General features: G+C 40.6%; 1 protein-coding gene across 2 annotated transcripts in view; it reads left to right on the top strand.

Annotated features, from left to right (window-relative positions):
* The window catches only part of limk1a (LIM domain kinase 1a), a 32,284-nt gene extending 17,157 nt beyond the window's left edge, over nt 1–15,127 (top strand). For both annotated transcript variants that reach the window (XM_046073369.1, XM_046073370.1), the window contains 13 exons: nt 3,618–3,727; nt 5,023–5,238; nt 5,569–5,674; nt 6,232–6,443; nt 6,640–6,826; nt 7,119–7,205; nt 8,802–8,933; nt 9,098–9,157; nt 9,624–9,689; nt 10,122–10,290; nt 10,456–10,511; nt 11,351–11,508; nt 11,777–15,127. In XM_046073369.1, the coding sequence (XP_045929325.1) occupies nt 3,618–3,727; nt 5,023–5,238; nt 5,569–5,674; nt 6,232–6,443; nt 6,640–6,826; nt 7,119–7,205; nt 8,802–8,933; nt 9,098–9,157; nt 9,624–9,689; nt 10,122–10,290; nt 10,456–10,511; nt 11,351–11,508; nt 11,777–11,945 (1,728 nt within the window). In that variant the 3' untranslated portion in view covers nt 11,946–15,127. The remainder of the gene's footprint in view (nt 1–3,617; nt 3,728–5,022; nt 5,239–5,568; nt 5,675–6,231; nt 6,444–6,639; nt 6,827–7,118; nt 7,206–8,801; nt 8,934–9,097; nt 9,158–9,623; nt 9,690–10,121; nt 10,291–10,455; nt 10,512–11,350; nt 11,509–11,776) is intronic.
* Nucleotides 15,128–17,198: the final 2,071 nt, after the last annotated feature.

Genomic DNA, 17,198 nt, shown 5'->3' with positions numbered 1-17,198 from the left:
TAGCTGTTCTTCATCTTTGTATTTTCTTTGCCAAATATAATCAACAAGAAAAATGTGACATGTGGCGATGACATTTGAAAATGTCATGGGGGAAAATCCAAAATGTTAAAAAATAGGAATTTAATGAATTAGTTTGAAACCTGTCAAAAAAACAACTAGCAACTGGAAATTTAAATTATTTATCTCCTCGTTATTATTCATCTTCATTTTCGTCCTCTGGTAGCCTTCGAATGCGTGAGCTCATCATAGTTTTTAACTCAAATCAAAACAATTAATTTTAGTTGCAAACTAATTATATTGTCCTGTGAAGTGATTACTCAGACCTCATCTCAGGAAAAGTCAACATGGCTGACTGAAAGGCCTGAAGGAGGTGTCAAGCATCCCTGACTTACTGCCAACATGTTTCTTAGCTGTTTAGTGTTGCTGAGAGCATTAAACAGTCATACATTTCTCCAAATGGCTTAAAAGGGTTCGTTCACATTCCACAGCTAACTTAAGGTCACACATGTAAATCATTAAAAACAAATAAAGCTTAAAGGCCCTGACACGACGGGCCAACAGTCTCTAAGGCGGACCATCGCCTGTGGTTTTTCTGTGTCCAGCAGCGATGGCTGTCTCATGTCTTCAGATGCAGCCTAGTTATAAAACAAGCTTTGTATGTAAGTGGAGATTTACTCAACATCAAATAAATGGGTCAAACAAACAAACAAATGGGTCACACCACAGAAACCAGTTCCTACGTAGAAATTAGTTGTTACTTACTTGCCAGGTGTAACTAATGTGTAGCTAGCCTGACTAGCTAACTGATAAAACTAACGTTAGCTTGCTAATTTGACCCATTTAGAGGGTAAAGCAAAAGAGGTCATATGAAATATTGACATGTCTGGCCTGACATTTGAATAATGAGAGTTATCTTTGGTTGAACTGTTTCCAGCTCATAGACATACAAATAGTGGAATAGCAGACTTTGTATTAAGGGGTCACAAGCAAAAAAATGTTGGGAAATACTGGACTACGCGTTCTCTGTAGGTAGGTGAAAAAATCCAAGTATAATAACTTGAGCTACATTTCTATGACTGGCTCGTTCCTTTCACGATGACTGACATGTGCATACAGTTTGGTTTGTTGCCACTAGAAGAGGCCACGAGGCTCCATGACCAGCCAGTCACACTCTCACAAGCATGATGAGCTAATACCCAAATAATGAAATACCCTCTCCGAGACTTCAAGACACACAAACACACAGCTTCTGTGCTGGGTGAAGATTAAAAGTGGAACCACTGGCGTGTTTAAACATGTGATGTTTCGTGAATCTGTTTTTTGAAAGCCATTTGTCAAGCAGTCACATGGTTTGATATCAGATAGAGTGACGATTTATTTCTCCCTATCTGTCTTTCTGGAGAGGAAGCATGTCCTTAATGTGAGGGCAGCAGCTGTCGCCTGGGGTTTTAGAAAGTGTGTGTGTGTGTGTGTGTGTGTGTGTGTGTGTGTGTGTGTGTGTGTGTGTGTGTGTGTGTGTGTGTGCGCGTGTGTGTCTTGCCTGCATGGCAAGCAAATGGCAGCCGCAGTGTTGTGCAGAGCCACACACCCTTTTCATCTCTGTCCAGCTGTCCTCTTCTTCCTGTCTTTCCCATTTGTAGGGCTGCACCTAAGTGCCACACACAAAAAGAGAAAATTCACAGCTCTCCACAAACAAATCCGATGCTAAAAATCATAATAAAATTGATCCTTCTGTCCTGCTGTAATCTTACTTTAAGATCCTCCCTGCTCATCTCTCTTTCGTCGTTTTGTCTTTCTAATGTTGTGTTTAGACTCACTGCCGATGTCGGACAGTAATTGTTTATGTCTCCTTTTTATGAGGCTGCTTGGAGGACAAATAAAGAAATTAAGTCGGTCAATAAGCCCTACGGCAGCCTCGTTCCCTTGTCCATTACAGAGCCATTATGTCTCTGTTTTCTCATCTCGCTCTCACTCTGACTTTCTGCTGTGATGTTGTGGTGTCAGCGTGGCCATTAAACGTGCATAGTGAAAATGAGGAAAATCTTGTAAAATATGTAAGTTGACTATTTTTTGTCTTTTATTTGTTACAAGGTTAATCTTTATTGTTCTCACTCCAAAACAAGTAAACAGAGGATAGACTCACTCACTCTGAAAACACAGTAAAGTCGGGATGCTCTTTGTATCAAAGCCAAGTTGTGAGACGGTTGCTTGGTATTTAACTGGAAGGAGCTGCTCAGATTCATTACTTAAAAAACAGTTAACTACAGTGTCTTCCTCCCTGCAGCATGTGTTTATCTGTGTTTATGTGCGCTCGTGGTTTCACTGCTGCTCTCCAAGGAGGGTGGGGCAGCAGACATATGGCCCTATGCAATGATTTTATTGATTCTTTGATCTTTACTTTTTCTTTCATTTTTGTTTCCCTGTTTTGTAGAAGTAGCATTCCTGTCTTTGGGCGATTGGTTATTTCTGCTTTTAATCTTTCAGTTACTTTTAAGTCTGAATCTCAGAATTGTGGCAGCATCCACGTGTTCATATTTTGCTTTTCAGTGATGGTGGTTTGATATGCAAAAGCCTTTTTAACAAATAAAAATAAGTAGAACTTTAATGATCCAGACGTATCAGCAAATCTTCTAAATGTGGCCTTTTAAAGAAATTATATGCAAAAATCTGTTTTCTCTTTAAATTCTTAGACTACACAAAACAAAATGTCTGGTCTTTCCTTTACATTTAATTGATTGTTCTTTGTTCAGCACTCCTCTATGCAATCAATGCCCCTCCTCACTCTTGGCATACTAAATTAGCATTGCAGATTGTTGCAGTTGAGAAGCGCTATCAGGGGACCCACTCCCTCCAAAATTTTCTGCCACTCAAAGCACAAAATGAAACCACAAGCACAGCCCCCTGGGGAGCGAACAGCTCTGGTGGACTCCACCTTTAGTGTTAAACATCGTAGCTCATGTTTAATCATAGAAGTCATTAGGTATTTGAGTGGTTGGGTCGTTTGCATCGATAGGCGCAAAATTACCTGAAGGAGTTAAAAGGGGTCGATGTTGATATGCGGAGATGTGGGCCACTTCTTCGATTTTTCAGTCAATTGGAGTCACAACAAGCAAGGACAAGCATATTTAAGGAGCAGTGGTAAAAGTGGGAAGGTTGTTACTTGATAGAGATGATACACAGTTACATGTTTTTATGATTTATCTGACCACTTAAACAGTGTTTGGTTTTCTCCCATCGGTCTGAAGAACATCCAGAACTGAAACCTCCAGCGGCAGCATCATCCTCAGATCTGCCAGTGTGATTAATCTGCTCATTGCCTGCTCTGTTTTTTGGCCATAACTCAATTCCCTCTCTTGTTTGCAAAACTGCCCTAAGCTCTGGAGGGGGGATCTGGCAGCAGCAAATTCAATCTCCCAGCTCTCAGTATTACCCTCAGTGACCAGACCTCGCCCTACTTCTCCGATCTAATTTTGCCTCTTGCTCCGGTCAACACTGTTGCTGAATTTCTGCCCTTGAGTGTTTTGACAAGAAATCAGAAAACAATCACAGATCAAGTATTCTCGACACATAGAAGACAATGTTTTTTTTAACTGTGTCTTTTGGTTTTTCTCTAACAGGTTGCAGGGGAACAGAAATATCACCCAGAATGCTTCACCTGTCTGAACTGTAGGGCGTTCATCGGTGACGGAGACACGTACGCTTTGGTGGAGAGATCCAAACTCTACTGGTGAGCCTCAAGTCTCAAGTCTTTAATTGGCCAAATGTTTTAACACAGGCAAATCAAATCTTGTATAGTTTGTGGGATGGTAGCTCCGTACCCCCCTAATTTGCCAAACTATTGTTGTTGTTTTTTTTAAAAGGTAGTCTTCCTAATTCCCTCTTCTGCAGCAAACTAATCCACTTGAAATGTCTTTGAAGTGCAACCAAAGCCACAAAATATGTACAACAAGCCAAAGCAAGCAGTTGATTGACAAAATCTTAAATTCATGCACCTCATTTCTGGCTTCAAAAGACTTGTTGCAGCACCAACTGTGGTGCTAACTGACACAATGCATCACAGCAACCACGGTTTTACCACAGATGTTTGAGCTTATTATTGGAAATTTGCGTTTTTAGGGGGGGATTTTGTACACTGAAATTTTTCAGCCAGATAATCACAAGAAGCTACTCAAAGTACAGTTTTTAAGCTGGTGACAGAGCTGTACTGTCATAAGACATAGTACATTAAAAGAAGATCATTTGTAGCTCTAACAGTCTCAGTTGTTATGGCTCCTATAGTAAACCTGCTAATTACAATCAGGAACATTATGAAAACTGCGTCTTTTTCAGATTCTGTATGTTCTTGTCTTGTGTGGCTCCAGTGTTGTGTTCTTGTGGCGGTCATAAGCCTCAGGCTTGAAAAACAAGAGCGTTCAATGTGACACAAGCTGCACTCCACAGACATACATACAGACAGAACAGCCTTTGTCCTCTTCTCTGAGTGGAAGTGGGTGGTTGACTCCATGATGTGATTGTCTCAGATCATCACATTAATTGAGAGATTTACCAGATTGGGTCGATTCAGGTGACAGCTAGCAAAAAAAAAAAAGCTATTAAATTGCTTGTCTGATAGAGGTGAAGCATAAATATGAGAGTAAAATTTGCAGTGTGTAAAAAAAAAAAAAAAAAAAAAAAGCTAAAACGTGTGTTTGTTTTGAATCATTTCATAGCTATTTCATGGACTGACCTCACATTCTCAGCATTCATTATGTTTTGGGGAAAAATAGTCTTCTTTGTAAGCCAAACTTATGAAACTGATTTGGATTTATCAGAGGTAACTCTGATCCTCAAATCTGAACAATGACAGCACAGTGTTTTCCACCCTGGCTATAAAAACTGTTATAATGAGAACTTGACGTTCCCCTTGTGATTGCATGGACTCTTGTAAAGCCAGAAACCTCACTTTACTTCCTCTTTCTTATAATGTCCCTGCTCCTTTCCATCTATCCCTGCTTCCCACATCCTTTTATCCTCTCCTCTCAGCGGTCACTGTTACTACCAGACCATCGTCACCCCGGTGTCGCTGCCGGACTCTCCATGCTCGCGAATCCCTCACACCGTCACACTCGTGTCCATCCCAGCCTCCGCCGAAGACAACAACGGACGCAGAGGGCGAGGTTTCTCTGTGTGCATCGACCAGCCACTCAGTCCAACCAATGGCTACAGCCCTGAGCACGGACACACCGTCAGAGTCTCCCAGTGAGTCTGTCTGTCTGTGTTTCTGCGCGTGTGTGTGTGTGTGGATGTTTGTGTTACTAGTTTGTGGTCATTGTGTGAAGAGGAGAGGCTACACTAACACTAGGAGAGAGAGTATTGTTGAGGACACAGGATGAAGGAGGGTAGACTAAAAATGGAGGACAGTGTGATAGATGAAATTCATTTAAAATGTATAATAGAGCGGAAGGAAAAGGAAATTAACAGAGATCTAAGTAACTGTTATTCAAACAAGCTGAGACTTTATCAAATATCAGGTCGGTGTTAGAACGAAGTTCCTTTATGATTATTTTCTTATTGTCCTTCTTTACTCAGGGTGGACACAGACTGCATCAGTCCAGATGTGAAGAACTCCATTCATGTTGGAGACAGGATCCTTGAAATCAACGGGACGCCCATTCACAATGTCCCTCTTGATGAGGTATTCGCCTCACTGTCCCTGACACATTGTTACTGAAATATGTTACTTTGCTGTGATTTTGCAAAAGAAAATCTGGATGTTTTGATTTGTCTCGTGGTTGAGGAGGGACAATTCCCCACATTTATGTTATAGCTATCCTAAAAATACTTTACATGTAACTTAGTTGTTACTACCAACCAAGTGAACAAGAACAGGCCATATTAAACCTTTTGACAGTTCATTTGGACAAGGTAGAACTAGTAGTTGATGGTAAATGCGTTATCTTTGCTTTCCTTCTCTGTGGCCTGTTTAGTTTATATACTTACCGATGATTTATTGCTTAGTAGACTGCTAAATGCTCAATATTTACTATTCGTTAAAGGGACTAAACTCCTCATCCCTCCTAGACACCTTTAACTTTTAGGTCATGGGAGGGGAAGGTTGATTCTCATTCTTTAATCATTTCAGAAACTGCAAAGCATTTAGACAAACTTCATCTGTTACAGCATTTGTTTTAGCTATAACAGCGATCTCTGCTGTCTGACCAACACATGTGATCTCCCTCTTCCTCTCTCCAGATCGACCTGCTGATCCAGGAGACGAGCCGGCTGCTGCAGCTCACCATCGAACACGACCCTCACAGTCAGGGGCACGAGGCAGGCTCCTCCGAGGGCGATGAGCAAGTGGACGGCCCCCTGTCCACCCCTCTGTCGGAGGGTCCCAGCCCCATCCTGCCCATCACCCAGCCCCCTAACTCCGACATAAGCACCCTGAGATCCCGCATCATCACGTAAGGAACTTACTTAAGTGACAGTATCTGCCCTTACTAAAGATTATTGAATGAAGTAATATTTCTTTTTGCAGCAGCAAATAGTAATAAAGTACTGTGTTCCTCTCTTCTTCATCCCTTCCATTACTGTATCCTCTCTTCATCTCTCTTTTTCCCTTCCTCTCTTTCTTTTCTTCTCCCTCTTCTCACCGTTCAGGAGGAGTTACAGCATTGATAAGTCACCAGGCTCCAGCAATGCAGCGTCGCCCATCTCCCAGAGGAAGGACATCAATCGATCAGAGTCGCTCCGTGTCGTGTCCAATCAGACGCACCGCATCTTCCGCCCATCTGACCTCATCCATGGAGAGGTGCTGGGGAAAGGCTGCTTTGGACAAGCCATCAAGGTGGGCAGAGACACTGCTAGCATACGTTTTTACACCAGCCTGTATGTAAAGTGCATGAGCAGCGTGCATCAACACTATGTTGTCGTACTTACATTGTCCAGAGGATGGCAGCACTGAGATAAGTAAGAGAAGTGTGGAGAGGCAGGAGGTTAATGTTTGTTTTTCTCTTTCTCATGCTGACGTAAAGAAGGTGGAAAATCACACATGCTTTATGAAATTGCATCAGAATGATGTCTCCCAGCTTGTTGCTGAGCTTGCTGAGCATTTGTTGCGTTATTGTGTCTTGTCATAGGTGACCCACAAGGAGACAGGGGAGGTGATGGTGATGAAGGAGTTGATTCGCTTTGATGACGAGACACAGAGAACATTCCTGAAAGAGGTGAGTGGAGGTGGTCGACCCCAGATGTTACATCATTAGTGTTAACATTTACTTAGTTTTCTATTCAGAGGCTGATTTAACAGTTTGTCCTAAACAGAAGTCTGAAATCGATAAGTGTTGACCTCAGATCTTAAACAGTCAGTATGTTCATAAATCATTTCCTTGAGTGCAAACAAAGTCAGATGTTAGTGATGTTTCAGTTTTAGTCTGCATGCTAAAATGAGTATAGCCAGAACCCTAAAGTTAGTGAAGCAATTTTTTTGTTTAGGAAACTTGCAGGTTTGAATTTCTCACTAGCTGGGAAAATATGTGCCTGAGGAAGTAAAAGAAAATAGTTTTTTTGTACATGACCAGACGCTGAATATTGTAGTTAAAATTAGCAGCAGCTCTGTGTGAATGTAGGGCATGACTGAATAGAAAGGAAAAGTTCTCTCGCCTGAGTAAATGAAAGTAAAATACATAAAATTACCTCAGAAATAGACAAAACGGAGTGTTAGCATGTTCCTTTCTCCCAAAAATGATAGATCAGAGCAGAACTTATTTTACCTCCCACACAAAGCTTCATCTCTCTCCTGTTCTTCCATTAATGTGAAAAGATAACAAAGAATGACTCATACTCAGAAGGATAGACTTCTGTTGGACTTAACTGCATTATTTTTGCCCTTGAAGTGATCTGAATTACTCCTGATGCTCCTGTTTGATGTTTGGTATCTTAGACTCCCCCTTTAACTTAACAACCTTCTAATTTCAAGTTGAGGAAAATTGTTCCCGTGTGGTTGAGAGTATGTATGTGTGGGGTGATTTATTATTAGGTTACGATAATACTGAGCCTTTGCTTTGTTATTGGTGTAGACGCCGACAGAGTAGAAAGAGCGGCTATAAAACAAACCCCTGACCATAATGAAGCACGAAGACTTATTACTCCCACTGGCTGTTTGTTTGTAGGTGGCCCAAGTCTGACATTACTGAGTCTCTCGTGATCTTGTTTGTTGCTCCACAGCCTCTCGGGTGATGGTTAGGAATGAGTTCACCAAACATTTCAAAGACAGAGACATGAAGGGTTATATTTCAGGTTTATGTGTGTGTAAAATTGACTTTTCCTCCTCCTCCTTCACAGCCTAACCCTCAGGGAGGGAAATGTTTTATGAGGTGTCATACTGTAGAAGTGCTGTGAACACTACTTGTAACCTCTTACGCCACACTTCCTGGGTAGCTACTCAACTTTAATTTTAAAGAAAAGTCTCAGATGTAAAAATTGAGTGATATCTATCTTCTTATCTATCACCAAGAAAGCAAATAATCATATTTCCCAAAAATATCAGACTATTCCTATTCCAGACTATTTTACCCTGAGCTAATCAGTTTTGTAGTATCAACTTGTCCAAAGTTAATAGGCAACCCTGACTGTCCATTTTTGCAGTTTAGGAGAATGGTTAGAATTAGGTCAATGGCATAACTCAGCTGATAGTGAGATACTAACTTTAGCATTTAACTGCCCAAGGAAAGTTGAACCTTCCTAACAAATGAGCAAAGCAGCCAAGATCCCAGAGCAGCGTTCATGAGTGTGTAAAAAAATGTCTGACGTTGTTTCATCAGGTGAAGGTCATGCGTTGCCTGGATCATCCCAACGTGCTCAAGTTCATTGGAGTTCTCTACAAGGACAAGAGACTCAACTTCATCGCAGAGTACATAAAGGGAGGCACCTTGAGGGAAATCATCAAGAAAATGGTGAGCCTGCAGACGTACGAGTGTGGGCTAGACTTACTAGTAATTGAGGAAAGGGTTTGGTCTGGCATTGCCAGTGATAGTTAGCAGGTGATAGGTAATTATGTCACAATTCAGCAGCAGCAGCTAAAGCTGAAGACACTGACATTTGTGGTTTTTGCTCACAGGACAGCAGCTATCCCTGGAACCAGCGGGTCAGTTTTGCCAAGGACATAGCTGCTGGGATGGTGAGTTCAAAGACCGAAAAGTGCATGTGATTGTAATAGTTTCTTTTATCAAAAACAGTGCACATGGTAAGCCTCCTCAGTAAGATCCCTTCATACGCAGCGGTCAAGGAAGGTGCTGTGTTTCCGGTTACCTTCACTGCTGTCTCCCTCTAGTGGTCGTGTTAGTGAGCTACAACCCTTCAGCTGCTCAAATGCACAATCTTTTCAATCCCCCTCAAAGGAAATCACAGCATGACTTCTTGCAGGATTAAACCACTGGTTCTATATGTTTACCCTTGATATGATTACAATGATGAATGTCGTGCGTGACTGGATTATTGTATTTATAACACCAGCTACTTGGGATGAAACAAGGCAGAATTGTTCCTCTTGGCATGGGTTTTAGATTACCACTAAAGGCTTATATTTGTTTCTGTTTATATTTTAATCTTGCTGCCTTTCTGTCCTCCATCTGTCTGCCATTTAGACATATCTACATTCCATGAACATAATCCACCGGGACCTGAACTCACACAACTGTCTAGTCCGAGAGGTAAGAACTTGTGAATTCCTGTACACTTAGGTGTCTTTAGACATACCCATGTATATGTACAGTATGTTTTCTTTGAGGATTTAACATACCTGTCATTTTCTGGGCCACTCCAGATATAAAAACAAAGGAGGGCTTTGTTAGCTATAACAGGTTAAGTCTTCCTAAAACACGCTTTACACAAGTAACTTGCAACAGAAACCTCCAGCTTACACTACTCAGAGTAAATACCATTGTACATGTGTCACATGAAAACAAAAGGTTTGTATTATAGAGCTCACATCTGAATTGATCCACTCAAATTAAAAATTAAAGTAGGAGTTTTCAATCTTTGACCAAACCTTGAAGTTTTTATCTCTTTTTATCACTCTTCCGAATGCTTGCACAACAATTTAAAATAATAATTTTAGAACATGTTTAATTTTCTTTGTATAGAACAACACAGTGGTGGTGGCGGACTTCGGGCTGTCTCGGCTCATGGTGGACGACAAGCACGAGGAGAAGTTGTCGCAGGGTAAACTACCCGGCCTGAAGAGGCCCGACCGCAGAAAGAGGTACACCGTGGTGGGAAACCCCTACTGGATGGCTCCTGAAATGATCCACGGTATGATCTGTACTGATATACTGATTTATTCATTTAAACCCATTCACAGCTTCCTAAGATACTTGAAGAACATTACAGTCAAAGCAGTGCTAAAGGCATTCCTCCTAATTATTGATTACATTTTATTATTAACTCATTAATTTTTTTGTCCTTTTTCCTTCCCAGGGAAAAGCTACGATGAGAGAGTAGACATCTTTTCCTTTGGTATCATGCTCTGCGAGGTGAGTGACCTTCCACTCTCAGTACTAAGTACCAAGACAGATAACTAGGTTTTCAGAGAGATTATTGTTTGATTAGCAGAACTAAAATGAAAATAAATTTAAAAATGTATTAATTTATTTAAAAATAAATTTACAAAAGCTTGAAATGATCCTTACCTATCATTCACCCAAGTTGCTTTCCTTGTCACTTTAACATTGAATCCTTTAAACACTTTCAAACCATCTGGAGATCATTTAGCAAGTTCAGCTACAAGATTATGATTTTCAGTCGTGCACAACGATCTTCACTTCTTTGTCTAGCTAACCCTGCATTTTGACAAGTTTTCTGTAAAATTCCGTTATCTGCCAACTCAATAATCTCAATAATATCAATAATTCTAAAACATCATTTTCAACATTAAATTTCATGAGGAAAGGTCTTTCTTCTCCAATGTCCCATTTTTTGAGGGGGCCTTTCCAGAGCCCCCCAAAAAATCAAAGTTACTCGCTTTCTGAAGGAAAACCCAGCCCCAAAGTGTGGTAAGCTTTGGGCCTGACCACACACCATCCACATGATACAGGCTCAACAGTTTAGTTCAGTCACTCAGAAGCCCCAGAGTATGACTTCCCCAGATGGACACCATTAGCCAGAGAGCAGTGCAAAGATTAGAGAGAGCAGAAACGCAACGTCGTCTTCATGTGGCTTCTGACAGGCAGACAAATGGTAGTTGTGGTCTGTTGGGAACGTTGGATGGTTTACTGGCTTTCAGCAGATCGGCACAGGAGGATTCCCTTTGCTGTGACAGCGATATCTTTAACTCTTTCTCTTTCTCCGTTCGTTTTTCTTGATTCCATTCCAGATAATTGGCAGGGTGAATGCAGACCCAGATTACCTCCCCAGGGCAATGGACTTCGGACTGAACGTGTCTGGCTTCCTGGAGCACTACTGTCCCCGAAATTGTCCCCCCGCCTTCTTCCCCATGGCTGCTGTGTGCTGTGACCTTGATGCAGACAAACGGTCAGACATCTGCAATAGATTCACATTGAAATGTTACCTAAAGGGACAGTTCACCCAACATAAAAACTTTTTTTCCCTCTCCCTCCAAGTTTCAGGGTAATTTGTGCAGTTTTGCATCTGCTATATATCCATGGCACTCACATTCACACAAAACTATCTGGATGGATAGCTAGAATTCTGATTAAAAGGACAAAGTGTTATTGTGTGAATATAAATAAATCAAAAATCATTATAAACTGAGATCCCTATCTGCTTTCTGAATATTCAGGCCTGCTTTCTCCAAACTGGAGGAGTGGCTGGAGAACCTGAAGATGCACTTGGACATCGGTCTACCCCTGGTGTCTGAAGTGGACCAGCTGCACAAGGCCTTCTGGGAGAACCATGGCATCACTCGCCTTGAAAACGGCCTGCACACTCACCCTGAACAGCCGGAGTAGGGCCAAACACGACTGGAGGGGGTGGGAAATTAGAGTTAACCCCACAAGGGCAGCGATGGCCTGCCTCGGGCGTTCAGTGGCTGGAGGAGTCACTTAAAAACTCCTCCATGTTTAAAGCAGATGCTGCTGTGTAGGCCGGCTCAGGCTTAACGAGTAGACTCAGGGGGAAAACGTGGATCTGAAAAGCCACCTGTGCGAGATGCACAACCACACACACATTCATAATCAAATCAAGAGACATTAGCTATGATAGCTTGATTCTGCTGCGCCAGAAGCTAAAGTGGAACATGTCATATGCAATCAGACCCAGCTTTCAAATCATGACTCGACTCTTGAATCATAGATTTAACATTAGTGATCATTCCCTTCAAGAATACTTACTGTACTTACTGTAGTGTGTATATTCATGTGGATAAAGTAGTCCAAAAAAAACAAAGCATGAGGCAAAAACCTTCAGCCTCCTCACTTTGGGCCTCTACAGAGTACATTGTGCGGTACTGTGTTTCTGTGTGAGTTTGGTTTAATTTTTTGCTTTTGGTTTGGATATCAAAACTGAACCAGTAAAAAATGCAAAGGAGATGAGCGCGTCTGTAGAACACAAAGGATTAGCTAAACTTGCTGTCCACTTGTACAAGTCAAACAAAACCTTTCAAGCTTTAAAATAGCTCACTGAAGAGTGCATGACTGTAAATAATGCTGTCAGGTCACATCCTGGTTCATCGTGTCCCTCTGACCTCGTTTGGTCATAAACTGCACGACCTGTGTGTGTCTGTGGTGCCGCCCCCCCTCTCCCTCATGTATTGTGTAGCACCGTTGAGGTACACATCTTTTACATACATTTGGTACGAAATGTCCCGATTTCAAGAGCTGTTAGCGTATCCCATTCATATTGACGTGGCATCTTATACATTCAAACGCGTACCAGTGTACATTGTAAATGTTTTAAATATTGTAAATCTACAGACATATTTTCTATACGTATGCTACATTGCCATATTTTTATTGGCCGACCAGTTGAAATTAAGGAGAGTTGAAGTTTGACTGCAGTTAACAGGGCACAGCCGAAAGCTTTATTGTTGGAGTTTTTTTCTACGTTGTCACCACTGTGACAGCTGCTGAGGGGCTTTTAGCATTTAAATAAGAGGAATCATATCGCCACAAAATATCTTACCTACCCTCAGTTCAAGCTCAGTAATTGTTACATTCCCTCCATCCAAAAAATATTTGACAGGTCATCTTGGCGTTTTCATGAAGTCAACTTTATTGTAATACTGGAGTGTCCAATCACATCAAACTTGCTAAACAAAATCTTCATATTATGATCAACTCTCAACTGTGTTTTGAGAATTTTGAGGGATCTCAATCAGTCTCATGTACTGTACAGTGGTTCAGGCGTGGGAATAATATCACCAGGTACTGCCTCATCACGTCAGCTGTCTGTCCACATATTTGTCTCTCCTCTGGTGGATGACCAACTGTTTGTTTACATGTAAAATGCTAGCTGTAAATATCACTGTATGTATGCGCCTGTCCTTACTCCTGTCTTTGCATAAATATGCGCACTCCTCAGAAATAATCTCTTCCATTGTCAAATTCCTCTCTTGCACCTTCTAACATAAAATTTCTGTCTCTTGTCCACACATCTTTTTTTATTTCCTGCTGCTGTTTTCACAAGCTGCATGACGTACTAGTTAGGTCTGTCCCGGCTTCTGAATCTATCTGATTTTCTCTCCAAATTCTGTCATTTTAAATAAGAAAAACAAAGAGTGAAAGACAAAAAAAAGTCAACAGAGAAAGCCAGGCTAAAATATAAAGGACAAAAAAACACAGCATCTGTTTTTTTATATATAACCACTGAAATCTTTTTGTATAGATTTAAGTACTTTTATTTGCACTATATTACCAAATGGCTGGTTGAGGCCACATTTGTTAATTTCCTCTCTTGGGCTAACCTGTGATAAGGAAATAAATTATGTTGGTTCAGGTTGATTATATGAATGCAAGACACTGATAGAGCCTTTCAACTTTAAAAATGGGACCTGGGAAACTCATCCTCTTGATAGTAAACTGGACCTGCGTGAGGATTAGTGACGTTTCTGATTATTTAGATGCATTTTATGTGCACAGTGTCACTTTTAAACAGTTTTCGGCAGGAGTCTGTTTGATCCCTTTGTGATCTTATTGTAAGTAAAGTCATACATCTGTAGACATAATGGCTATATTTTCATTTTCAAGCCTTCAAAATGTCATAAAGTACCATTATGTCCACTTTGAAAGTTTTCTGGTGTTTGCTACCAGGAGGATGTGCTGACCCAGCTCTGCCTGCTGCCTACAGACTGGTCCTTTGTGAATGATGTTCTGTGTTGTTTCTGACTGCTTGGTTTCGTATGTGATGCCCACAGAGGCTGCAGCCACTGCAGGTCTTTCTGATAATAGACTTAAACACTTAAACTGGCCTGTCTCACCTCTCAACCTCCTCCATCATACTCTTTTGGCTCAGGGCCGCAATTTTCTGGTGCTTTTCTACACAATTCAGTTAATTCAGCAGCTTGATAGCAAAGCAGCATTCAACAGTAACAGTGAGACTCACAGAGCATGTAATCTTCTGTCCATGTATAGGCTGAAAACACAAAATCTGCTTCTGCAAAACAAGTCCCCTCCTGGTTGATGTGTTTGTCCGTGGGCATGCACTAGACATGAGTGGCTTTGCCGCTGTTTCCTGTGTGAGCCGTGTTGAGCATGTTGGGTGTGTCTGTGAGGGCGTGTTGATGATCAGCGAGAATGTTGCCGCAGCACTTCTTTGCAAAGGATCGTTACCTCTGAACAATGCTGTGCCTTTGTTGTAAGCTAGCCTTGCCAACGACTCGAAAACGTGAACTGATCTCCTTTTTTTATGTATCATAAGTGCAAGCCTGATTCAAGTGGATTGAAAATCATTGCTGATACTATGTTGTATGAGAATCCATCTTGTTCTGTATTATATTTATATTTTCCAGATCTGCCATTGTCAGTTTTTATATTTTAATATTTCTTTTTTTTTTGTTGTCTTATTTAATTTTTTACACAAGCTGTGAAAACAATTCTGCACTTTAATCCTGAACATGAACATTTAGACTCTGAGGAGGCGACTGTTTTTCCCCCCTTTTGTCACAGCTAAAAATAAAATTTGCTTCTAAAACAAACTGAAAGTGTTTGTTCATTAATGACGACGTCTTTCTCACTACTGCATGTCAGTGACAAGAAGAGCCACAGAAACGCTACAGTTTTATCACTATTCTTCAATATTTGTACAAAGCACACACACGTACGACAGCTCTAATGATATGTGCAAAATCTGCTTCTCTCACTAGAAGAGCTGCTTTATCAGCAGAGAAAATGTGTGGGTTGCATTAAAGTGGTAAAAAAAAAATGGTGCTTGCATTGGAAAAGAAAAGGTGAATTCATTAGACATGTTAACACATTGACCACTGGATGTCACTCTCTATCTCTGCAGGTCATTTCTATGGTGAGATTGAAAGGGTAAGAATCTCCTGTATAATCAAAACACTACATACAGCAGCTCATCTCTCAACCTTGTGGACAATATGTATATACGCTAATGTCACTCATTCTACTACTACAAATACTGCATCATACCCGTAGTGGAAAAAGTATTTCAATCCTTTATTCAATTAAAAGGCATAAGACCAAAATTTTAAAATACTCAAAATGTACAGCAGTTTTATCAGCTAAATGAACTTAAAGTTTTAAATATAAAATACTTAAAACGCCCAAAAATGTATCATATTATAAACCTATTGTGTGTTTTGTATGTAAAATCGTGATTTCAAAATAAAGTAGTGAACTGTTGTAAAATGAAGTACCTCAAGAATGTGGTACAATCTTGTATTCGAGTAAGTGCAATACTTACATTCAGTACGTGCTTATTATAAGATTTGCATATTTTCTTTTATATATTTTGTACATGTCAACTTTTTATTATTTCTATTTCTTTAATTACCTTGGTTTGCAAAGTAAGCTACTGTAACAACTATTTCTCCTGGGGATCAATATTTTTATTTTGTATTTCTGATTCTGACTTGAGTAAATGTGTGTTCCATTGCACTACTGACTTTACTGCTAGTATTAATAGTATTAGCCTACTAATCATTTTAAAAACATGTATAGGGGATAATATTTTAGCATATCAGGTTACCTGCCACATTTTGAAAAGTTTCAATCTGGTTTCAGGAAGTACCACAGCACTGAGACTGCCCTGCTTAAAGTCACCAATGACCTTTTAATGTCTGCTGATGAAGGCATGTGCTCAGTCCTCGTACTCCTGGACCTTAGCGCTGCTTTTGTCACCATTGATCACAACATCATGTTAGACAGACTGAGGCACTGGGTGGGGATCTCTGGTACTGTTTTCATCCTACCTGTCTTGTTTTGCGTGTCTGTAAACAACTATGTCTCTTCGTTCTGTCCAGTTAAATATGGTGTGCCTCAGGGGTCGGTCTTAGGACCCATTTTGTTTTCCTTTTATCTGCTTCCCCTTGGACATATTATCCATAAACATGGCATTTCTTTTCATATTTATGCTGATGACACAAATGTACTTGCCCGTCAGATCCACAGACCCTAGAATGCTGAGTTCCCTTAACAACTGCCTTTGTGAAGTTAAAAAATGGATGTCAAATAATTTCCTCCAGCTGAACTCAGACAAAACAGAAATCCTGGTCATTGGGTCCCAGCAGATGGCAAAACAAATACTGCCATCTGCTGGTTCCCTAGTAAATCACATTAAGCCTGTTGCAAAGAACCTTGGTTAGTTTGATAGTAATTTAAATTTCGAGCAGCACACCACAAAGCTTGTTCAATCATGTTTTTATCAACTTAGAAATATAGCAAAAATTCGATCTATGTTAACTTTTAAGGACACCGAGACCATTTTACATGCCTTCATCCCATCACGCCTGGATTATTGCAACAGCCTTTTCACCTGTTTAACCCAAAAATCTATTGATCGACTCCAGACTGTCCAGAACTCAGCTGCCAGGCTTTTAACCAGAACAAAAAAATATGACCACATTACTCCTATTTTAGCTTCATTACACTGGCTCCCAGTATGTTTTAGAATTGACTTTAAAATTTTATTGATCACTTTTAAAGCTCTTCATGGCCTCTCGCCTTGTTATATTTCTGAACTTTTAGTCCCATACACACCAGCACGTACCTTGAGATCCTCGGGCAGAGGTCTATTGTCTGTTCCAG

Source organism: Micropterus dolomieu, linkage group LG17 (assembly GCF_021292245.1).
Source record: "Micropterus dolomieu isolate WLL.071019.BEF.003 ecotype Adirondacks linkage group LG17, ASM2129224v1, whole genome shotgun sequence".
NCBI classification, from domain to species: Eukaryota; Metazoa; Chordata; class Actinopteri; order Centrarchiformes; family Centrarchidae; genus Micropterus; species Micropterus dolomieu.
The sequence above is the reverse complement of the archived record's forward strand: the minus strand, read 5'-3'. Positions and strand labels throughout refer to the sequence as shown.